General features: G+C 35.7%; 2 protein-coding genes across 4 annotated transcripts; one reads left to right on the forward strand and one right to left on the reverse strand.

Annotated features, from left to right (window-relative positions):
• Nucleotides 1-4,571: 4,571 nt before the first annotated feature.
• LOC124826286 (glucan endo-1,3-beta-glucosidase 6-like) lies at nt 4,572-6,242 on the reverse strand. Its single transcript, XM_047299074.2, has 2 exons — nt 5,905-6,242; nt 4,572-5,679 (listed from the first exon to the last, which is right to left on the reverse strand). Exons 1-2 carry the CDS (start codon nt 6,240-6,242, stop codon nt 4,572-4,574), a joined length of 1,446 nt encoding a protein of 481 aa, XP_047155030.2.
• A 1,522-nt stretch (nt 6,243-7,764) lies between these two features.
• LOC124826290 (GNAT acetyltransferase (DUF699)) lies at nt 7,765-24,946 on the forward strand. Of its 3 annotated transcripts, none has more exons than XM_047299084.2 (27): nt 7,765-7,898; nt 8,117-8,258; nt 8,357-8,448; nt 8,585-8,756; nt 8,871-8,993; nt 9,584-9,757; nt 11,188-11,298; nt 11,395-11,528; nt 11,611-11,704; nt 12,116-12,214; nt 12,331-12,467; nt 12,626-12,717; nt 12,892-13,015; nt 13,100-13,187; nt 13,278-13,377; nt 13,471-13,523; nt 19,354-19,530; nt 19,607-19,644; nt 20,493-20,586; nt 21,187-21,366; nt 21,444-21,552; nt 21,645-21,714; nt 22,314-22,461; nt 23,043-23,171; nt 23,722-23,847; nt 24,045-24,110; nt 24,229-24,946. In XM_047299084.2, exons 2-27 carry the CDS (start codon nt 8,154-8,156, stop codon nt 24,481-24,483), a joined length of 3,090 nt encoding a protein of 1,029 aa, XP_047155040.1. In that variant the 5' UTR covers nt 7,765-7,898; nt 8,117-8,153; the 3' UTR covers nt 24,484-24,946. The 3 variants fall into 3 exon arrangements, with proteins under 3 accessions (XP_047155040.1, XP_047155039.1, XP_087959494.1); XM_047299083.2 differs by having other exon boundaries at nt 7,771-7,898; nt 8,114-8,258; XM_088103368.1 differs by having other exon boundaries at nt 7,774-7,898; nt 8,147-8,258.
• The last annotated feature ends 59 nt before the right edge of the window (nt 24,947-25,005 follow it).

The following is a 25,005-nucleotide window of genomic DNA, read 5'->3' on the forward strand; positions in this document are numbered from 1 at the left end:
GGGCGTTGTGTTCAAAGTCGTCCTACCTTTTAAAAAAGTTCACTAATGTCTCATATTTCGTTAAAAACGGTTCAAGTGGGTCCTTTTGACTGACAGCGTTAAAAACATAACTGTACAATGATATGACAACTGTGACCTGTCCAATTTTTTGTGACGCGGCAACTGTGACCCAATTGACGTGGCCAGAAACTCTAATTTCCCTAAGGCCAGAAACCCTAATTTTCCTAAGGCCAGAGACCCTAATTTCTCTAAGGCCAGAAACCCTTGTGCCACCACCGTGAAACCTTAGCTGTCGTAGAACGAAACGCGCCACCACCAAACCCTCTGCCACCATGTCGTTGTCACCACCATCAACACAGACCTACAATTCGAAGCAGAGAAAAGCAACAGAAAACCCAGGAATCAAACCCAAATCGCCTAATTCCAACCAAACCATAGCCACCATGAAACTTAAACCACGTCGCCAGTAATCAAGGCAAAATCTCCACCATGTGTCGCGCCTCACCACCATTAAGCAAGAACTGAATTGAAATTCCTAACTTGCAAACTAGAAAATCCAACCCAAATATGAATAAGAAAATCGCAATCGGGACACTTAGAAACCCAATTCACACTTACAGCAAACCATAAATACACATAATCGTTACCCAAATCGCAGAAACTCGAGCAACATCCATGGACACCAACCTGCAAATTGCACAAGCCAGAAACGCAGAAACAATGTGCCTCCATGCATCGTGCAAGAAGTCTCTTCATGCGTCATCCATCTTCATCTTCTTTGCAAAGAGCAAAAGCTTAGAGAGAGCTTCTTCTTCGTTCATCACTGATCAAATGTATTACGCAACCATGGGCTGTCGTGAGTCAAGGTGCAAAATCATGAAGGCTCTCTCGCATAAACATTGCACATGTCACAGTTTCTCTGCTTCGAATTGTAGGTCTGTGTTGATGGTGGTGACGGCGGGATGGTGGCCTGAGGGTTTGGTGGTGGCACGTTTCGTTCTACAGCAGCGGCGGCTAGGGTTTCACGGTGGTGGCACAAGGGTTTCTAGCCTTAAGGAAATTAGGGTTTCTGACCACGTCAATTGGGTTATAGTTGTCATGTCATAAAAAATTGACAGGTCATTATTGTCACATCATTGCACCCTTATGTTTTTAACGCCGTAAGCCAAAAGAACCAACTTGAACAGTTTTTAACGAAATATGGGACATTAGTGAACTTTTTAAAAGGTAGGACGATTTTGAACACAACACTTCAAAATAGGGACCAAATGATGCATTAAATCTTATTTTTCTTAACTAGTTCATCTTTTTATATAAAGTGTTTTGATTTGTTTTTGCCGTGTTTCCCTAAATTTTGGAATGAAATTAACTTTTCATTTATTATTGCTTAGGAGATAAGTATATGTAAGAGAATCTATTTTAAATTATAGATGAATTTGGTTCTTTGTATTGGATATTTGATGAATATTGGATTCCTTTCATTTTAAATGTTTGAAGTGATTTGGTTGCTGATTTTTTTTTTATACTTTTTGTATTTAGATGGTTAAATTGAGTTATACTAGTTGTAGTAAGTAAATTGTGTGCCAAATGTGTGAAAAATACATTTCAAACTTAATAGAATAAAAAAATAGTTAGATTAGGGTTGAAAATATATATTTAGTGAAAACATGCACTATTGTTATTTTGTATATATCCTTAAGTTGTTTCTAAGTGATAACTATTAGTGTAGACACAAAACAATATTGCTCAAACAGAAACTTTATATTGTTCAGATACTCATCCCACAAAATATAGACGGGTTTCAGCAAGATAGGAACTACGTTAATTTTTTCTTATAACGTATCTTCTATTTACGTGATAGAGTTGTCAACTTATATATAGTCTACAATTCAATCACAATCTTTTTTGAAATTTTTTAGGAGAGTTATTTGAGGGAGTTAAAAAAAGTTATAGTGGTCAATGTTTCATATAAAATACATTAAAATCAGTATTAAAATCAGGGTTATGGTGATATAACCTTAGTCAAAAATTAATCAAATTTGATTAAGTTGTTGTTGGTCAAATATTAGTAAATTTAGCTTAGTCTATAACTTGGTTTTATCTATAAGCGATTTGGGACTTTCAACACACCCCCTTCACGCCGAGGTATAGACATGCTAGGATAGGTTCTAAACTTGACTTTGATACCATATTAGAAAGTGGTTTTAAGCCTAACTCATCCCTACAAAATCGGCTTGTAAAGTGAGGTTTGCACCTCACTTATATATTATAATTTGGCCTTATCTCTAGTCGATGTGGGACTTCCAATAGTTAGTATGAGTTTTCCTAAGTCAAATGACAATATAGATAGATTCAAATCAATGGTTGAGAGAAATCGACACAAGTCACAAGTTAAGACAAATCGACACGAGTCACAATTCAAGACGATTGGCTCATGTCAAAGGTTGAGAGTGGTACAACCAAGGTTGATGATCAAGATTGGTCATCCCGACTTAGTCCAAAGATCGACTCAGGGCGACCTAGACTGAAATTCAGATCATCGATTTAGGTAGAAGGTTAAGATAATCTTCTTAAACCAAAAGTTTAATAATATATTTTTAAAAAAATTAAAAAAAAATTACAAGTTGGTTTTGCGCTATTAAGTTTTTTTATAACGAGTTTTTATATAATTTTTTCAATGTTGTTAAATTATCAATATGAGACTAGTTATGTCTCGTCAACCTTTTTTGCTCCTCTAGTCGTGATATGTACTTTATTTTGACGAATCAAAATTGAGTCGAATTTAAATGAATTAGATTAACTTATTTTATCACTTATAACCACCAACAAACATAAAAGTTAAAACCGTAATTTTTTTTTCTGAAACACAATTTAAGACTTCTTAAATAGTATTGTATTTTTATTTGATAACGACTTCATCAAACGCATGTAATAGAAATATAAATTATTGTTATGCAATGGAGATGACCAATGGTTGGTTATACAAAATCAATGAGTCAAAAACAAAATTGGTATATGATTACAATAATGTTAAAAAATATTAGTGATGTTTTATGTAAAGAGATTAACAATAATACAATATGAGCTGAAGTTATATAAAAATTTAATATTATTTTCAATTAAAATAAATTTAAACTTTTTGTTAATTTTTATATTATTTTATAAAGTCTTCCAAATACAACTAATTTGATATATTAATTTTTTAATATATTTAAAATATTAAAAATTGTATATATTAGTAATCAAAACGCATCCAAAACCTTAAAACAGATCTTGTTCAACATTTTTTTATTATAAAAAAATTTAGACTCATGTTTCGATTCCTAAGCATATAAAAAAGTGAGGTTGAAATTGAAAAAATATATATTCATAACTTGTTTATTCTTTGTTAAGAAATATCTAGAATGGATAAAAATTCAAATATGATATACTTTTTCTTTGTAACTGTAAGAATTAGAATAATAATAAAAATATAAAAAGAAAATAACTTAGGTGAAACTTGAAGATGTGATGAAAATATAATAAAATTTGGAGGGTTGACAAGTTAAAAATGGTGGAGGAAGTTGAATTTAGTAATGGAAAATAAAAATAATAAACGATTGAAAAATTTAAAAGTGAGTTAATGTCTTCTAGATATGTGGGCTCACTATAAAATAAGGTAAAAACAATTGATTTTTTGACTGAACTTAATTTAAGTAAAATTCTTTACAATTTTACTTGACCCATTACATAATATTAAATTAGTATATTTTTGTTTCTTAACTTAGTAATTAAAGTGAGTTTGCTCAACTTAATTATTTATTGCAGTTGAAAAGTGTAATTAAGTTAAAGAGAAATATTCAAAATTTATTATAAAAAGGATCCGTGAAATTTAGTTTGATTCAAACTCATTTAATCAAGTATACCAAATTCATTTTAATTCATTAATTTTTTTTTTCAATTAAACCCAACTTAAACCTATTTTCACGAATTTAAACTCATTTTTCACACCTAATTTCTTGTTATAAGACAAATAGCTATTTTCCAGTTACATTGAAACAAATCTCTTAAATTATAAATCTGATAAGTTGTTTTCAATTTATACTATTGCAATAAAAATATCTAAAATTCATATTAATTTAATAAAAAAACCCAAATACAATAGTAGAAAGATCACAAATTTACAACAAAATAACTCTAGAGTATTCCTTTAGAGTTACATCATCTTAACCCAATAAAATATAGAAAAAATGAAGGGTAAAACAAACTCAAGACAAAAATGAATGTCAGCTGTTTAATATTTCATTACAATTTTTTAAATTATTTTGATGTCAAATTTCTTATTTAGTTTACATCACACTCTTAACTTGTTGAAGCAAATACACTTTTTGATATTTTGATACGACCTGTCAAAATTTTGCATAAAAATGTAAACATTCATTACATTTTCTCAATCATGACAACAGTATGCATACTAAATATACCTAAACATCTACATCATTTAATCTAATATCACTAATCTCTTGTCTAAATAACATCATAGTAAACATTACTATAAACTTTAACATTTCAACTACCAGTCCAAAAAATTTCTACAGACAAAATGTGAAAATGATGATAAATCCAATTAAATATCGCCTGACATGTTGCATTGCTGTAAGAATGTTTGCACTGCTCATAAGTGCTAAAGGAAAGCGACAACTTCCTTTAGATGGGTCATTTTGTACAATCTCTGCTAATCCATTGAAATCACATGCCTCAACACTTTGATCGTTTATTTGAAAGTACTGATTGAAAGCATATGAAACATTACCAGCTAAAGTCAAATCTGCACAAGAACGAGAAGAACCCAAGCTCGAGCAATCACCCATCGAACAAGCATAAGCTAATGCATCTTGCACAGCCTGCTTATCAGCTTTTGTTCCCTGTTTAAGGACACACCATTTTTGCTCTTGGTAACTAACCCCTTTTGCTGCTATAGGCATTTTATCTTGTCCTTTGCCAGAAAAATCAATAGAAAACTTTGGCTTCCCATCGTATGTAAAAATGCCCCAGTGGCGTTCAAAGTCACCTGGTGCAATGCTTTTCTGGTTCTCATCAGTAAGAGAAAACAGATAAGTAATCATAGATTTTGGATGAAGTGGTGACCCTTTTTTGTTTGCCATTTTCTTAAGAAACCCTCGGTAGAACCTTTTTGCATTTTCTCCATTGGCATTTTTATCACCATCTGTTGGCCATCCAACTTCACCTATAACGATTGACACGTTAGGGTGACCAGTTTTCTTCAGCGACCAAACAAGAGTATCTAAGTTTGCATCAAACATGTTGCTGTAATGCACATTTTTGTCATCAGTTCCCTTAGCATTACCATCGAAGAATGCATAATCCTTTGGAAAATCCTCATTCTGATATAGACTAAGGAATGGATATATGTTAACAAGAAAGGGTGACTTGTTTTCATCAAGAAATGACACTATTTGTTCCATAGTATCGTAAATGTCTTTGCGAAATTTTCCATCAGATGGTTTATCTGTAGCAGACTCATAAACATCAGCATTTAAAGCTGATGTTACCTTGATTTTGTCTCCAAGACCAGCCTTATTAATTGCCCTTTGAACATTCTTCATAGCTGGAAGTGTAATCCCCACATACGAACCATTGTAACTTTTCAAGAATGGCTCATTTCCTACAGATATATATCTGCATCAAACACATTCCCTTAAAGTTGTGATGTGTTGTTCTTGGTAATTAAAATGCTTGATATATCATTATGTTTTAGTCTATGCACTTAGAAATAACATGTTTCTGTGAGTAATCTGATGGAAGTGTAAAGATTGAGATGATTAACGAAACATGATTAATTAACTGAGGAAAATAAAGAATGAGAGTTTTTGTGTGAAGGAGTTATATAATATAAGCACACACCTGATGTCAACCCCTCCCTTAATTTGTTTGCTAACATTATGTTTAACCCAATCTTCTGCATTATCTTTATCTTTAGACAGTTTCTTCAACATTTCATTAGGAATTCCAACCATGACTTCGATGTTTGAGCCAGAAAAAGCACTAACAGTCCAAGGATCTGCATCAAAAAGCTTTATTCTACTAATTCCATTTTCTTTCAACAAATTCACCACAACAGGAGGATACAAAGGTTGAGAAGCCATTGCACCCCAATTGACACCAATATCTGATAGAGCTTCTCCTTGACCAGCTTGAAAGTGGGAGAGAGCCATAACCAAAACCATACAAAACGCCCACATAAATGATGAGTTCATACTAGTCAATAAAGGTTCATTAGCAGGCAAAAACATGTCCTGGGATTGAATAATTAACTACATCTGAGAAAAAAGTGACTGTTTTGTGTGTTTTATTAGCTATTATGTCTAAATAAAGCATTCTGAAAGTACTGGCTCTTAAGTTACTTCTTTAACTAACTTTCTATTTGTAGATGCCATAGTGATCTACCATAAGTTTATGAATTTTTTTTCTGTAGATAAAATAGAACAAATAAAATTGAGTTATCTGTTCACTGAACCAAATACAATAATCAATGTGCTGTCTACAATTTGCTTTACACTGTATACAAAATTCTTATATTGGTCATCATTCTTACCATGGTTACCACATTGACATTATTGCTGAACAAGTTCAGAGGGAGATGATATTATAAAAGTTTGGTTTTTTACTAAAAAATCCAACTGCATTGCCAATATTAAATATTTTAGACTTAGAAATACCAAAATTATGGATTCAACAAAACAAAATAGAGGACAAAAGTTATATTTAAGCCAAATTTTAAAATATGATGTTAATTTTTAAGTATGTACTAGTAATCTTTACAGTGTGAATTAATTATAATTTTATCTCAAATACTTTAAAAAAGCTTAAATATGACTATACTTTCTCTAATATACCTATTTTATTGTTTTTCTTGCTAAACTTTTTTGGCTATTATTAGTTTAATCACTTGCCTTTGAGCGATTATATGATAAATAAAACATTACACTCACCTCTTGCCGTGTTATATGTTACAGTAATAAAAATAGTAAAATTTACTTTATATGGACTAAACACACACACACACACACACATATATATATATATATATATATATATATATATATATATTTAAGGACCAAAATAATAAAATTACTGTATTATAATAAACAATCAAATATTTTAAGAAACAATATTTGTTATCTTCATGATTTTTTAAAATATTATATCATTTATGCATACATATTTTTTATTTAAATCAATTAGGTAATTGATTCATTAATTTGATTGGCTGATCTAATTTTCAAAATAAAAGTTTTATTTTTATTAATATGTTGAAAACTAAAAATAAAATCTCAAATTATAGAGAAAATAGAAAAGAAACATTGTATTGTTAAAAGATATATGTAAACATTAATATAAAATAATATCTTTATAAATGTATTTACAGATATATTTTTTAGAAATATGTAAATTATAATATAGATAATAACATATTGCCTTTTATAAGTTTTTTATGTATTTTTCATTTTTTCATTCTTATATATTACTCAATCTCATTCATTTATAAAATATATTCATTATAATAAATGGTTGTTATTCTGACAAAAAGTTACAACTTTTTTATTCTATAATTATAATATTAAAAATTCAATTAATACAATTTTTTTATAACCATAATATTAATATTATTTATTTTAATAATTAATATTTGAATATTATTGTAAAAAAAAGTGTTGATATAACATCAGTTATAAATTCTCTTACTACATAGAATAGTTTGAGGGGGTATATGCTTAAGCCCTCCGTAAACCCTAGTATATATAACTTGTAGTTTTTTTTTTTCTCTTTCTTCCTTCTCTTTCTTTTGGTTTATTCAAATTCAAAATCCTCAGTTTGCAGCCGTCCTTCTACTCCAGGTTCCACTTTCCCCCAATTTTTGTTCATTAATTCATTCGTCAACATTTCCTTCTCTTTTTCAGTCGAGGCCTTTAGTGTGTTTTATTTGTATTGACACTGTTGCGATTTAGCACTTACGAATTTCAATTACGAAAGAAGGAATTTGAAGTTCAGGAAAATCTTTAGTTTAACCAATTATTTATTATTGGTCATTTTTGTTGTGTACGTTGCGAAGAAGTGGTTACTTGTGAGCACTTAAATTTCGTAGCAAGGAAATGAGGAAGAAAGTGGACGAGCGAATCAGAACTCTAATTGAAAATGGCGTTAGAACAAGGCATAGGTCCATGTTCGTCATCATTGGTGACAAGTCTCGTGACCAGGTCTTTTTGTTGTAGCCTTATAGTGATATGCTTCCTAGGATTGGAACCCTTTGGAAACTGTATTTGAATGCTAACTGCAGTGACTCTTCTGCGTGCAGATTGTTAATCTTCATTACATGCTTAGCAAGGCGCAGATTAAGTCCAGGCCAACCGTATTGTGGTGCTACAAGGACAAACTAGAACTGAGCAGGTTCTGGATACAATCAATAAAACTGTCTTCTGTGAATAAACTTTGATATGCTGTTGTCTTGGTTGGTTAGAGTTGCTTCTGAATGAGGTTTGTTTGAGCTTGATTAAGATGATTGATCATAAATGTCCTAATGCAGTCACAAGAAAAAGCGCAGCAAGCAGATTAAAAAGTTGATGCAGAGGGGTCTTTATGATCCAGATAAAGGTGATTCATTTGAATTGTTTGTGGCAAGTGGGGGATTAACATATTGTTTATATAAGGAGTCGGAAAGAATTCTTGGTAACACCTTTGGAATGTGTGTACTTCAGGTATCATATATTTCCTTGTAGCTCATTTTCTTTTGCTTTTTTTCTTTCTGAGCTGTCTTTTTCTTTCCTTTCTCTACAATGATTTTTTTTTTTTTGCATCATCTTTCTCTTTAGGATTTTGAGGCATTGACACCTAATCTTCTAGCAAGAACAATGGAGACAGTGCAGGGAGGCGGGTTGGTTGTTCTGCTGCTACGCTCTCTATCCTCGCTGACAAGTCTGTACACCATGGTCATGGTATGAAAGTAGATTCATAAGAATTGATATTCTAGTTTTTCCTTTTAAATTTCCAATTCATTTGGTTAAGTATATGTGTTCTTTCAAGATATAGTTGTACTCCCTTCTTTTGCTGATATTCCTGTCCAGGGCTTTAGATCTGGGATATTCATTTTTGTTTGTTCTTGTCTGCATTTTCATTTATTGGAGTTCATATGCTTTCATGAATCATTACACTCTCTTCATGCCTATCCTTTTACTAAAAGAAGGATATCGGTCATTATTTGATGCTATTCTTATATCTGATTAGTAATAATTTTCTTGATATATCTGCAACCTTCTCAATTGGCAAGGAAGTATTTTTTGACGGCAACAAACCAAAATACATCAATCAATTATAGGTCGTGGGTTGGTGCACTTGTTAACAAAAAGTAATATATTTACAACTAATATTTTCTGATAAAAAAAGATAGCATAATCCTATATGTTTGATTGGGGCTTTACTAAAATAAATATAGTGTATGTTAAGGAGGCAAGGCTGGTACTTACCATGCTGCTTTTCTGTTAGAAGTCTCATTAAATTCAGCTTTCTTGTGGATCACTGCTTGCAGGATGTCCATGATAGATTTCGAACTGAATCCCACTCTGAGGCTGCTGGGCGCTTTAATGAACGGTTCTTATTGTCTCTAGCATCTTGCAAGGCATGCGTAGTCATGGATGATGAACTAAATGTTTTACCAATTTCATCTCACATAAGGTCTATTTCCCCGGTTCCCGCTAAAGAGGTACTTCTATTATTATGTATTAAACAAAATATTTCCTTGCACTTTTTTTTTCATTGGGGTTTGTGGATTGTTTGGGTTTTGATGTGTTGGAGATCCCATATTTCTACTCCAAGTTAGATCCTCTAACACACCCCTCATGCCAAGGACTAGATGAGCATGAGACTAGATATTTGTGGGTGGTCCAATAGAGCCCTGATATTGGGTAACATAGTTGGTTTCAACAAACCTCATCAAGATAGGTCCTTGATAAACTCAGATACTATTTTAAAAAGTGAACTTTTAAGTGTAACTTAACCTTATAAAACCAACATGTAGAGTAAGGTTTGCATATACTTGTATACTCTAATTTGCATATACTTATATACTCTAATATGACCATATCTCCTGTTAATGTGGGGTATCCAATATATTGCATGAAGGACTTTCTTTTAATGTTAGCATAAGTGCAAAACAAATAATTATTTTCTTTAAATATTCTCACATGTTTTAATTCTTAGTTTAAACTTGCAATGCTTCTTGATCGATTTTTTGTGTGAAGATTATGGTGCAAACAGGTCCTTCTCTTCCTCAAGAATCTGTCTGATAGAGTTCATATAAGTTTTGCTTTTTAATATATGATAGAGACTTAGTGATAGTTTTGAAGCATTTGATAACTGTGAATATTGAAGATATTTGTACTTGTAAACGTGGTGGAGAGTGATAGTACATGGAGGAAGATGGAACATGGAAGAGACTAGGGAGAGCGATTATATAATAGGGTGATCTGTATAGCACAGCCTCCCTATGTGTGTGTACATATGTGTGTGTGTGTGATATATAAATACTAATATACTACTAGTTATAGGATAAGGATACAGTGCAATACTGTATAAAGTACATCTAGGCCGCACATACTTTCAACAATACTAATTAATTTTTATTATTGATCTTCCTTCGGGATGCAGTATTCCTCATTTGTAATGATGGTTTGTAGTTTTGCATTTAGTAAATTTTGGTTCGTGTTATTTTTAAAACATTATCGTCATAATTTCCGGAGTGCATCAGTTGTTATTGACAACCTTTTGCATATCAAATATCATGAAAATTATTTATAGTAAATTTTGCACTGGAATGCTATAACATTCTTACTTGTTGAAAATACTATTCTAATAAATTTTGGAGTTATTATTTTGTATTATGTAGTGTAGTTTTGCATACTTTTTTACATTTTCCAAACTTTTGTCTTGTTGTCTTGATATCTGAAATATCCTATATTTTTCTAATTGTAGTGTATGAACGCAATTTTTTAAGTAATATTACCAAAGCTATTTAAACTATATTGTAGGATTTTTATTCTTCTATATTTCTTGGCATCCAAGCTTGATGGTTGTTTCTTTAAATTTTGATGGGTTTCAATAGCTAATATGTAAGTCTCTGAATTGGTGCTGTAGGACTCTGAAGAACTCTCAGAAGCAGAACTGGAGCTGAAAAACCTTAAAGAACAACTAAATGAAGATTTCCCTGTTGGTCCATTGATTAGGAAGTGTTGCACGATGGACCAGGTCGAATGTTTTACCTTAACTCATTTTCTTCTTACCAAAGAAATTAGTTTTTGGGTGGTGGATGTCAGCAAGTTTATATATGATTTTTGTATATAGGGAAAGGCTGTTGTGACATTTCTGGATGCAATTTTAGACAAGACACTACGTAGTACTGTTGCTTTATTGGCTGCTCGTGGCCGTGGGAAATCAGCTGCTCTTGGTTTATCAATTGCTGGAGCTGTAGCTGTGGGGTACTGTTCCATCAGACATAGATATATTTATTTGGATAGTTACAACAAATTTTTGAGTAACTTACAAGAAAATTATCTGTAGGTATTCAAATATCTTTGTGACTGCGCCTAGCCCTGAAAATTTGAAAACCTTGTTTGATTTTGTATGCAAAGGTTTTGATGCTCTTGACTACAAGGTACTGGTTTTCTCCCTTGTTGATGGCTACAACTATTATTGGTTAATTAGTATGACTTTTAGTTGCAAAAGTTCTAAAGATGGCAACTTGGTTATTAAGTAAGCATAAGTTCCAAAGATGGCAACTGGGCTGTTAGTTTTGGTAATTAAGTGATCACTAGCATTTATTTATTTTTATTTCTGTGGTTCATTTCCCATCTAAATCATTACCTATAGTGCATATTTGGATTGATTTATCTGAACAAAATTGATTTTAAAAAATGGTCACCCAGTACACGAGCTTAAAAAGTGAAGTACACTAAAGTTGCCTTACTAAACATACCAGCTTTTATTCTTAAATAATGTTTTTTAATCAGAATTTAATCTTTTCCAAAATATACTCTAAGAGGGCTACTGTTTCCACTGACAATAGGAACATATAGATTTTGATGTGGTGAAAAGTGTGAATCCCGAGTTCAAGAAAGCTACTGTAAGGATCAATATTTATAAGCACCACAGACAGACAATTCAGGTCAGGTCGTTGATCCCTCTGTATTAATACTGTTAATGGAACTTTCTGTTGCCGTGTAGTTACAATCAAATGTAATTCTGGACTTATTTTTCATCTTCATTTTTTTTTTCATTCAGTATATACTGCCAAATGAGCATGAAAAGCTTTCACAAGTTGAGTTGTTGGTTGTTGATGAAGCAGCCGCTATTCCACTTCCAGTGGTGAAGTCTTTGTTGGGCCCTTATCTGGTCTTTCTGTCTTCTACTGTTAATGGGTATGAATAATGTTTGTTTTTGGTGAAATATTCCATCAAATGCAATTTTTTTCTAAACAATTATCAATCCATTCGTTAGTCAATTTTATGTCTCAGTTAATGGACCTTAACTTATAACATGGCTTAATTGCTGACTCTTTTTGGTAATTCATTGGAAGTTATGAAGGTACTGGACGCTCTTTATCGCTCAAACTTTTGCAGCAATTGGAAGAGCGAAGTCACGTGTCTGCTAAGAGCACAAAGGACACTGGTACTTACACCTCAGACTTTTAGAATTCAATTTAAATGTAAATAAATATCGTGCATGTCATTAGTTTTTTTAATGAAAACAATCTAAGTTGATTGTGGAATAGAGATAATTGGTTTTCACTGATTAATATCTTTTTCAAGGTATGTGTGCATTAATGTTGACTTGATGCATCAGGTCGTCTTTTTAAGAAAATAGAATTGAGTGAATCCATCAGATATGCTTCTGGGGATCCCATTGAAAGCTGGCTTAACAATCTACTTTGCTTAGATGTTTCAAATGCCATCCCTAATCTTAGCAGGTTAGATCAAAGCACATTTCATATTTCCCTTGAAAGTGAGACCATTTTTTCAATCTCCATTTATTGTTTTTCTCTTGAAAACAGGTTACCACCACCCAGTGAGTGTGATTTATACTATGTTAATCGGGATACTCTTTTCTCTTACCACAGAGATAGTGAATTATTTTTGCAGGTAAAATCAGATATCTGATTTTGTAGGGTGGCTTGTGGTTGATATTTTCATGTGTTTAAATTCTGTTCTAAAAATATTTTATTATTGCAGCGAATGATGGCTTTATATGTTGCATCTCATTACAAGAATTCTCCCAATGATTTGCAACTAATGGCAGATGCTCCAGCACACCACTTATTTGTACTACTTGGTAAACTTGATTTTCTTTCTATGTATTATTCTTTTGTTCCTCGTCTTAATTAACATGACTTGAATTAGTCTTATAATAGTATTTGTATGACAGGGCCTGTTGATGAATCAAAGAATCAACTTCCTGATATTCTGTGTGTCATTCAGGTTTGCATATTTGATCAACCAATTTTTCTGCTCTATTTTTGCATTGGGCCTGTCTCATTGGCTCTCATGGCTTGGCTTCCCTTCTGTGTTTTGACAGAACCTCTTATTTCCATTTTTCTTTTCACCTGGTCATTATAATGTGTTCTTGATAGGTTTCTGATTTTATTGACCTCCAAGAAAGAATACAAGAATGAAGCAATAAGGGAGCCTAATCTTCCCCCAACAAGACTAAACAGTCTGTTTATACACTGGAATTGCCAAAAAGTTCCTCTCCTCTCCCCATCTCAATAATTTATACAAAAATATATTCCCGCTCTTCCTAACTATTAACACAGTTAGGCAACTAACTCCCTCTAACTGTTAACTAACAGTTGGTTAACACAGTTAGGCAACTAACTCCCTCTAACTGTTAACTAACAGTTGGCTAACCTCTCTTCCTCCTTACATACACTCTCAACTTCCTATCATTACCCTCCCCTCCATTTTCAACCTTGTCCTCAAGGTTGAACTCCGGAAATTGGTCCTTGATTGTTGCTAAATCTTCCCAAGTCGCCCCTTCTACACCCCCGGTCTGCCACTCTACCAGCACATGTTGAAACACCTCATCTCCCTGCTGTATTTGTCTGCGCTTCAGAATCTTGGTTGGCCAAAAAGCAGGTCCCTCTGCCTGCAACTCCTCGGGTAAACCTTTTTCTACTATTTGATCTCCCACCGCTTTTTTTAATTGAGAGGCATGGAACACCGAGTGAATTCGCGCTGCCTTTGGAAGCTCCAGCCTGAAAGCCACATTGCCAACCTACTGTAATACTTCGAATGGCCCAAAATATAGCTGACAACTTTAGGTGTAGTCGCACCGGCATGGAAGACTGTCTGTGGGGCCTTATCTTCAAATATACCCAATTCCCCACCTTTATATCCACTTCTCTTCTCTTTTTATTAGCTTGTTGTGTCATCAAATCCTGGGCACGGCTTAAATGATATTTCAACTGCTTGAGGGCCTCATCTCTCGTCATGAGATCTTGTGCTACAGCTTCAACCTGTGTTTCTCCTGGGATAAACCGACTGAAAGAGGGAGGGGGCCTTCCATATACAGTCTCAAATGGCGTGCATCTTGCTGCCCCTTGGTAGCTTGTGTTGTATCAAAATTATGCCCAGGGTAACATTGAATACTAGCTCTTGGGCTGTTCAGAACAAAAACACCGCAGGTAACCTTCAACTATGCGGTTCACAACCTCCGTTTGCCCATTCGTTTCCAGATGGTAAGATGTACTCATTTTGAGCTGAGTCCCTTGCATTTTAAACAGCTCTCTCCAAAAAATCTCAAGAACAAGGGATCTCTGTCACTTACCACCTAAACTGGGATCCCATGCAACCTGATTACCTCCTTAGCAAATACATCAGCGACTGTTTTTGCAGAATATGGGTGCTTTAATCCCAAAAAATGAGCATATTTAGTCAGCCGGTCAACCACCACCATAATAGCATCATATCCTTGTGACTTAGGTAGTCTCACGATGAAGTCTAGGCTAATTTCCTCCCACACTGCCTGAGGAATTGGTAAAGGCTGTAACAAGCCTTGAGGTGATGCTGTTACGTATTTGTGTTGTTGGCACACTGCACAACTCGCCACAAATTCTGTAATCTCCTTCTTCATACCCACCCAATACAAAGATTGGGCTATCCTTCTATAAGTTCTGTAGACCCCCGAATGCCCCCGGTCTTTGTCACATGAAATTCCTCAAGTAACTTAGGGATCCAAGTTGCGTTTGCAGATATTACCAGTCGGCCTTTATAATGCAGTCTTTCGTTCTCTAAAGTGTACGCCCCATGCGAGTTGGGATCACTTTTCAGACCAGCAATCACCTTTTGTAGCTCGGAATCCTCCTCTACCTCCTTCAAGATCTCTTGGAAGTCTGGCCAAAACGGCTTAGAGATAGCTTGCAATTCCCTTTCTCCCCGTTCTCCTTCATGCTTCCTCGAAAGAGCGTCGGCAGCCTGGTTCATACTACCCTTCCTATACACAATCTCAAATTCATAACCCATCAACTTCGCTAACCAGTTTTGCTGACTCTGGGTAGTTATCCTCTGCTCCAACAAATATTTCAAGCTACGCTGGTCTGTGTGCACCATGAATTTTCTTCCCACCAAGTACGGTCTCCAGTGTTGGATGGCTAACACCAAAGCCATTAACTCCTTCTCGTAGATCGATTTACTAAAGGTGTTCTCCGACAAGGCCTTAGTGTAGAAGGCAATGGGTCTCCTGTTTTGGGTCAGCACGACACCTACTCCTCCTCCTGAGGCATTACACTCAACATGGAACTCCTGATTGAAATGCCCGGCGTGATAGCTGCCTTTAATTCATCCATAGCTTGCTTCGCCTGTTCATTCCACGTGAATCTTCCCTTTTTGAGTAACTCCTTCAATGATTTTGCTATTTTTCCATAGCCCGTTAAGAACCTCCGATAGTAACTGGTGAGCCCCAGGAACCCTCTCAACGCTTTTAAGTTTCTGGGTTCTTCCCATTCAACCACCGCTCTAATTTTATCACCGTCCATTTCCACCCCTTGTTTGGAAATTTGATGGCCCAAGTAACGTATCTTCCTTCTTCCAAAGTCACACTTTTTCCGGTTGGCCACCCACCCATTTCGTTCCAGCAGCATCACCATACCCAGCTGCTTTAAATGATCCACCCAGTTTGGACTATAGATGAGAATATCGTCGAAAAACACCAGCACCCATTTCCTAAGATACGGTTGTAACAACTGGTTCATGGTACTCTAAAAAGTGGCCGGCGCGTTCGTAAGTCCGAACGGCATCACGAAAAACTCGAAGTGTCCCAGGTGGGTGCGGAAGGCTGTCTTGGCTACGTCCTCTTCCTCCATCCTGATCTGGTGGTACCCAGATTTCAAATCGATCTTTGAGAAGTACCTGGCCCCTCTTAATTCGTCCAGCAGCTCCTCTACATCGGAATAGGGAATTTGTCCAATACAGTGGCCTTGTTCAGGGCTCTGTAATCTACACAAAAACGCCAACTCCCACCCTTCTTCTTCACGAGGATGACCGGGCTGGAAAACGGACTCGTGTTGTGGCGTATGATCCCGGCCTTCAACATATCATCCACCTGTTTTTCGATCTCACCTTTCAGAATGTGAGGATAGCGGTATGGCCTCACATTTATAGGGTCTACACCCACTTTCAATTTTATTCGGTGTTGTATGTGACGTGTTGGAGGTAGCCCGTGCACAACTTGGAATAAGCGATGGTGGGTTTGCAGCAGCTTTTCTAGTTCAGCCTGCTGCTGGCCTGTCACATCTGTCCCCCACTCACCGTCTTCAGCTGTCTCTAGTGCACTTAGACCCCACACTAATGCTCCTGACTCAGCGTTATCTCCCAGCTTCCACAAAGATCTCGCTTTCACCAGCTGGCGCGATAGGGCTGGATCACCCTTGATCGTGATCTTTTTATCCCCCACATTATATTCCATTGTCATGCTACCCCAATTCGTCCGAACTTCGCCCAATTTAGCCAACCATGCAACCCCCAGAATAACGTCGACGCCCCCCAACTCAAAGACATGGAACTCTTCCTCCACATCCACCTCCTCCAGTCGGATAATCACCCCTTCACATCGTCCTTGGGTAATCCGTCGACACCCGTCGCCCAAACTCACTGGGTATGGTATAGTATCGATCACCGGCAAGCTCAGCTCCTCCGTGGTCCTCTTACTTATATAGTTGTGGCTTGCTCCGCTGTGTATGAGCACCACCACCCTCCATTCACCAATTTTCCCCATCAACTTCAAGGTTCCCGGGTTGGTCCAGCCTTCTGCCGAACATGCGGACAACTCCATCTCTTTCTCCTCCTGGTCGTCGTTTACCTCGCCCTCTTCCCCTTCGTCTTCGTCCTCTGCCGCAATAACACCCGTAAACTTCTCTCGGCGCATCGATGGCCGTGCAAATGGGCTGCCACATCGGAAACAACGCCCCTCCTCCTTTCTCTTAAGAAACTCGGGGTAGGGTAAGTTTCGAACCATTCGACCTCGACCTTTACTCCCAATCGCAGCGCTCCCCCTCGCTATAGTGTTAGCCGCCGCTCCCTCTCTCCTCGCGGTTCCTCCACCCTCTGTTCTTCCAAACGGGTTCGTCGATGGTTTAGTCGATTCCGATCGCGTCACGATACCCATTGATCGCGCACCGAATGGGTTCATCTTTAATCCACTAGCCTGGCTTCCCTGCGCTTTCATCATCGCATCTTCTACGTTGCGCGCAATCCTCAGCGCCTCCATCAACTCCGATGGGTTCTGGATCCGCACCTGACCCTTCACGTCCTCACGTGAACCGGCTAAGAAGTAGCCCATCACCTGTTCCTCTGGAATCCCCGTTGTCTGCCCCATCAAAACTTCGAACTGACGCACGAATTCCTCGACTGTTCCTTCCTGACGCATAGTAGCCAGTCGCTCGAATACGGTTCCCCTGGATCCACCACCGAAGCGATTAATCACGGCTTCTTTCAACCCGTTCCACGTTCGGTTTCTCGCTTTCTCTTTCCAGAAAGTGAACCAGTACGCCGCGCTGCCTCCATGCTTACGTAGGCGACCTCCACCTTTTCTTCATCGTTCGTCACTCTTTGTATATCGAAAAACCTTTCTGCCCGATTGAGCCAACTAAGTGGCTTGTCTCCGTCAAAGGTGGGTAACACCACCCTCTTCCTCCAAGGCCTTTGCGCTCCACTTCTGTTGCCGCTTCCACCGCCTCCGGTCTCCTCATTCCCTCTGTGTCAGTTATCATTCACGGAGCTATCCTCCGAACTGCTCTCCGCGTGATTTCCCTGTTTTGTAAGAATTTTCATAATTTGTTGTAAATCGCAATGTACCGCCGTCGACTCCGCCTTCATTCCCTCCACCGTTATCTCAATCGCTTCTAATCTTGCCTCCGTCGTCGTCTCCATCTCTTCACCCCAGCGTCCAAAAAATTTGGATCTGGCAGGTCGGACCAAATTGATAGGTTTCTGATAAAGAAACCTTATCTTTCACCCAACTAACACACGCAAACAGAGCAAAAGTTCTGAATAACCTCTGATTTTATTGACCTCCAAGAAAGAATACAAGAATGAAGCAATAAGGGAGCCTAATCTTCCCCCAACAAGACTAAACAGTCTGTTTATACACTGGAATCGCCAAAAAGTCCCTCTCCTCTCCCCATCTCAACAATTTATACAAAAATATATTCCCGCTCTTCCTAACTGTTAACACAGTTAGGCAACTAACTCCCTCTAACTGTTAACTAACAGTTGGCTAACCTCTCTTCCTCCTTACATACACTCTCAACATCCTATCAGTTCTGATACCAGTTCACCTTATCTTTTCCTGCTGCTTGATTATGATAAGTAAAATTGTTGATTTCTTTCTTGTTATATGTCCAATTATGGAGCTACAAGCATTTATCACTGTAGAAACTGTTATTTTGATACTGATATAATCTTCAGCGGGGACACTAGCTTGTATTGGTTTATATGCTTGAAGCTTTGGGTTCTTTGTTTAAATATTGATGTTTGGTAGAATGTATCAGTTTTTTAATCATATATGTGAAGTTTCTGTATATGCATCTTCTGTTTTTTCCTTTTCACCTTCATGCTTTATCATTACACTCAAAATATTGGCTGCTGTATTTCAACTTTCTGTTGATTGCAAGATTTCTTTGTTCAACTAAATTTTACTTTGTTTGCTTTAAATTTGTTATTAATTATGGTTATACTATAGAGGGTTGCACTTATTATCCCTCTTCTGCTTGTCTTTTCTGTGACTTGAATTTTCCATAAATTTGATTTACAGGTTTCCCTTGAGGGACAGATTTCTCGTAAGTCAGCTATCCAAAGTTTGAGTGATGGTCATCAACCTTTTGGAGATCAAATACCATGGAAATTCTGTGAGCAATTCCGAGACACAGTTTTCCCCTCACTTTCAGGTGCTCGTATTGTACGCATAGCGACACACCCAAGTGCCATGAGGGTAAATTTTATACTCTGTTCTGCCATATGTTTAATCCAGATTCCTCCAAAGTTGTAACATCTTTCCTTAATTTCAGCTTGGATATGGTTCACAAGCAGTTGAACTTTTAGTTCGGTGAGTGCATGGCTGATTTCTTGTTTAAATTGGAGTAATGTTCATTTTATGCTTTTATTTTTTACTGAAGTTTCTGTGAACATTCAATTTGTCAAAAGTTTTTAATTTAGTATCTTATTTTGTTTGGGTGGAGTCACGGTTCAACGGTTTGATAGAAAATATCTCTGATATTTATGTGTATAGTCAATTATTTCTCTAAACTAGGTTCTAGTATAGGAGTTGCTTTATCTTTTTCTTAGGATTTTAATTTTTGTAATTAATACAGTATTGGTGTAAATATATTCCTGTGTGTTTTGATCTGATTACTCAAAAAGTTTCCATCTCACTCTGTTTACTAGTCTAAGAATGATGCCTTGGACCTGGTGATCTTAAGTTCTAGACTGAGAAACAGCCTTTGTGCTTATGGGTAAAGTCTGTGCACTTCCCTGAGACCCCACCCCCACGAAGGTGGTGGGAGAGCATCATGCACAGGGCTGGCAAGGAAATGTTTTGGCTTGTTTGTGAATGGTTCTATTTTATAGTTTACACGTGTATCATAGACCTGCAGATAGCTTTACCTACGCTCTAGTTAGTTATGACAGCTGTTCAGTCTGTTACAACAGCTGAGTTAGTGGAGCACTTGCTTAGTTAGTGACTGTACAAACCGTCGTGTAATCAGTTTTTATAATAATAGTGATTCAGCATATTCTCTCAATGCATCTTGTATTTTCTCGTTCTAGTTTTAAGATGATATATCAAAATTAAAACTTTGCTTCATGATACATTGTATTTTTGTCTTTAGTCTTTTATGTGTGTCAAGATGTAATTTGCAGAACATCATCAATTAATCATTTTGTCACTGTCTGCAGTTACTATGAAGGACAACTCACTTCTATTTCTGAGATTGATGTTGAAGATGAAGGGAAGACTCCAAGCGTTAGAGTTACAGAAGCTGCAGAGAAAGTATGTTACCACTGAAAATCCCTTATTCAATTGGTTGAATTAGTTGTCTTCATTGAAGTCTCTGAAGATTAAGTATGCCAGTGGTATTGGAACTATCTAGGATTCCTTTTACTGTCTAGCTGATTGGCTCTGGCAGGATCGTGATTCAACTAGAAAAGATGAAAATTTTAGAAAAATGTCATTGGTATTAATTACACTAGTAGAAATACAGGCATTGTAGCACCTGTGTAACCATATTTTTACTATATTACTACCATTTATGATGTCTCTCTTGGAATGTATATTTCGATTGTACATGCTATTGTTTTTTTCCAAAGAAAGGCATAAATTTTCTTGCTTCTTTCAGTTGCTACATTTTGATTTCATAAATAAAGACATTATTTTGACAGTCCCTTACCGTCAAATGTTAGCACTTTATTAACTAGTTTCTTTTAGCTCTTAGATATTATTGATTGAATAATTTGAATACAGTCATAGTGCAGTTTGAGCAAGACTATATTTGATTTGTTATTTTATGTGCCTTTTAACTCCATTTTTATGCTTATCTTTTTCAAATACACTTTAGCTTTTTCATGATACCATTATGGAATATTGATTCAGGTTTCACTACTTGAAGAAAATATAAAACCTAGAACAGATCTACCTCATTTGCTTGTACATCTGCGTGAAAGGCGGCCAGAAAAGCTCCATTACATTGGTGTCTCCTTTGGGCTAACTTTGGACCTTTTTCGCTTTTGGAGGAAACATAAATTTGCTCCTTTCTACATTGGCCAGATTCCAGTTAAGCTTTACTTTTTCTGAATTTGTAAATAATACTGAATTTTATAAGTTATTAACGTGTTTGTTCAATTTCATAGAATACTATTACTGGTGAGCACTCGTGCATGATCCTAAGACCCTTGAACAATGATGAAATTGAAGCTGATGGATCAAATCCGTTGGGTTTCTTTAGTCCATTTTACCAAGGTGGGTTTCTCTTCCTTTGCTGTTATGATGTATGTCTTTGATATTATAATCCATTTTTGTTAATGATTGACAATTTAGTTTGCCACTTGCAGATTTTAGACAAAGATTTACTAAACTTCTTGCTTCGACCTTTCGTGGCATGGAATACAAGCTTGCTTTGAGGTTAGGATCAAGAGTTTAGTGGTTCACTGTTCTAAATTCTTAGATGTATGTTGATATTTTGCTGTTCATTGAATTCTAACGAACTAAGGCTATGTATTATTGATAATTAATTAGATCATATGAGGAATAAGATTTTCGACAACCTTATTTGTTCATTTTGATAAAAGAAGTATTGGTAAATGAAAAGAAAAATATTATCTTAGACAAAAAAAACACTTGAAAGGAAAAGGAACTTGATATGTCAACGTCTTTTGCACACAAGCTCTTACCTTTATAAAGGTTAAGCGGAAAATAGTATTAAGGGAAATTAAAACGAAAAGGTAATAGGAAAAAATTATCAAAGATACAATGAATTTATTTTTTTTTCACGACATTCCCTTTCAAATTGTTAAATGAATATCAATTGTTTCCAAAGTTGTTATTAAGTTTTTGGAATCTTTTTATTGGGAGTCCATTGATGAATACATCTACGTCACTTGGATTCTTTGAGAGAATTTTAAAACTCTCGGCCATTAGACTTTCTTGAACACTGTAGGATATGCCTCCCTGATTTATCTATTTAATTTTCTAAATACTTATTATAACGATAATTTATCCAGCATAATAGATCCAAAAATCAATTTCAAGGACCAAGACCCTAAGGAAATCGCATCTGAAAAATATCTGCAGTCAATCGGAGAACATTTATCACCACATGATATGAAGCGTTTGGAGGCTTATGTTGACAACCTTGCTGACTTTCATCTGGTAAGAGCTCGAGTGTTGGATAATGATACTCTGATCAGTTTTCTGAATGGTTTCTTGATGATGACATGTCTAATGCTTTTCTGGTTATTGAAAACTGTTGTTCTTCAACTCCTTATGGTTCATTTGGTAAAATCCTAAACGGTTATTCATTGCTTTTTTTCATTTTTCAAAGCAAAAGTCCATCTTTCTCCTACCCACCTCCACCAAAAAAAGCCCTAGTTTTTTTTGCCTGCATAAAGGTTCAATGTGTACTTAAAATGCTAAGTACAAATAAATATATTTTTACCAATTGTTATTGTGGTTTAATGGTTGTTGAGTGAAGTGAGTATGATTTTTTTATTGGAGAAACTGGATTAATGTGAGCTTGCATGATATGTAAGATCATCAATATGTGAGAATTGTGATGACCAAATTAAATGATATTCAAAATGGTTCAGTGTGGTGACTGATGTAAACCCAAATGCTGAAGTTGTGATATAACTATTCCAAACCTAGATCATTGAAATAACATAATTTGAATATCTGTTTAATAAATTTGGATCGTTTTTAAGTTTGATCTCGACCCCTTTTCTCTTTGACAGATCCTAGATTTGGTGCCAACCCTTACACGTCTGTACTTCCAACAAAAGTTCCCAGTTACATTGTCCTATGCTCAAGCTTCTGTGTTACTCTGCATTGGTCTGCAGAATCAGAACATTTCATACATTGAGGTCTGTTTATCGACTTAATAAGTTGTTCAGTTGAAAATATTACGCACTCGGATGACTGGTTATCACTTGATGTCTTGTACGTCAAAGCAATAAAGGACAATCTAAAAGTTGAATCCTAATTAGTTAATTTATATGCAGTGTTGGTGTAATTTTTTTTATAGGCATCAAGTATGATATCTTTTGCTGCCACGTTGTATTAATGAATAGGATGAATTATTGTTGAATGTCTATGCAAAAAGGTTTAACAATGTTCGTATAAATTAAATTCAAATTCTACTGTGAAATTTACCCAACAAAAACCTTATCTCACCGGGTAAGGTCGGTGACATGGATCATGTGTTGAATTTTTCTGAAGTATGCTAAGTCATCTTTTGAAATTGAGCGTACGTTGTCAGTTTATCATGATACAAAATCAACGAGTCAATCTAAAATTTATTGTTCGATTTTGTTTTGAGGTTTGAGTTTTCCTGTTTCGGGGTCTACCCTCACTGGGGCGCTTCTCAATAAGATGGAATCACATTCTCAAATATATATCTCTTTTGTTTAACAGGGACAAACAAATTTGGAAAGGCAAACAATATTGTCTCTATTTATAAAGGTTATGAAGAAGTTCTACAAATATCTAGATGGCCGTGCATCCAAGGAGATTGAATCAACCTTGCCAAGACTGAAAGAAGTAAGTTTCTTGATGACAATTTAAATGTTGTATTCCATGACATGGTGCTTTCACTAAAATCCACACAAGATTTTGGTTAGTGACTTTATAATTCTGCTGCTGTGTTTAGGACAACAAATTCTAGTTTGTGCCTCCTTTTTAACATTCACTAATCTTGCACCACTTCTTTTTTGGTTTATGTTCTGTTTTGTCCATAGATTGTCATGGAACCTCACAGTGTCTCTCTGGACGAAGATCTCAACAATGCAGCTAAACAAGTCGAGGTATGTGTTCATCTTTTTTGTTTTCTTTTGTTGTAGATCACTATTCCAAATCCAATCTTTGCTTTTTCACCTCCAGTTTTGGTGGCTCAAATCATGTTACATGTTTGTCATTGGACAGGATGACATGAAATCAAAAGCAGAATCACTCTTTACTCCTGAATTGTTCCAGCAGTATGCCATTGACGATGGAGACTCTGGCTTTCAGACTGTTTTACAAAATAATGATGGAAAAATACCCACCGGTGGTCTTATTAGCGTAAAATCCAGTAGGAGCGCAGTGAGGCCTGAAAAGGTGAAGGAAAGTGGCAAGAGTGACAAAAAGCGCAGTAAAGATAATCACAACCATAAATCAAGCAAAAAGAGAAGATCTTGAGTTAAATATGATAATAAAAACCATCCAAGAAAAAACTGACGATTTCAGGGAATTGTCCGTCCTTGAGTCAGAACGGCATACAAGGTCAAAGTGAACGTCCAAATCATGGGGATGAGAATCCACTGACAAGAAGCTCAGTTCATGTAATGGACTCCCCTGTGCATGGTTTGCTGTGGAGATCTTCATAAATTTCAAGTGCAGGATTATTTATAGTGGAACTAATCTTCAGTTTGTTTTTATTTTATGTTTTCATGGGAATTAGTGGGTATCACTACTGCATTACTATAAATTCGACGGCTGCAGAGAAATGTATTCATGATATAGTTTTAGTGGCCTTAGTTTTTGACGGCTTAAGAGGATTAGTCACAATCTCCAGTTTTGTCTTATTTTGTTTGGTTAACTACGTCCTGTGTGCACCATGCAACTTTCCAAGAAAATTTTATCTTACAGGTGACTGATTTCACGGTCCTGTGTTCAAAATGACGCATTTTAGATAATTATGTAGTGTTAAGACGAATGACA

This window comes from Vigna umbellata, chromosome 1, assembly GCF_029865625.1.
Source record: "Vigna umbellata cultivar VRB3 chromosome 1, Vumbellata_1.0, whole genome shotgun sequence".
In the NCBI taxonomy this organism is placed as follows: Eukaryota; Viridiplantae; Streptophyta; class Magnoliopsida; order Fabales; family Fabaceae; genus Vigna; species Vigna umbellata.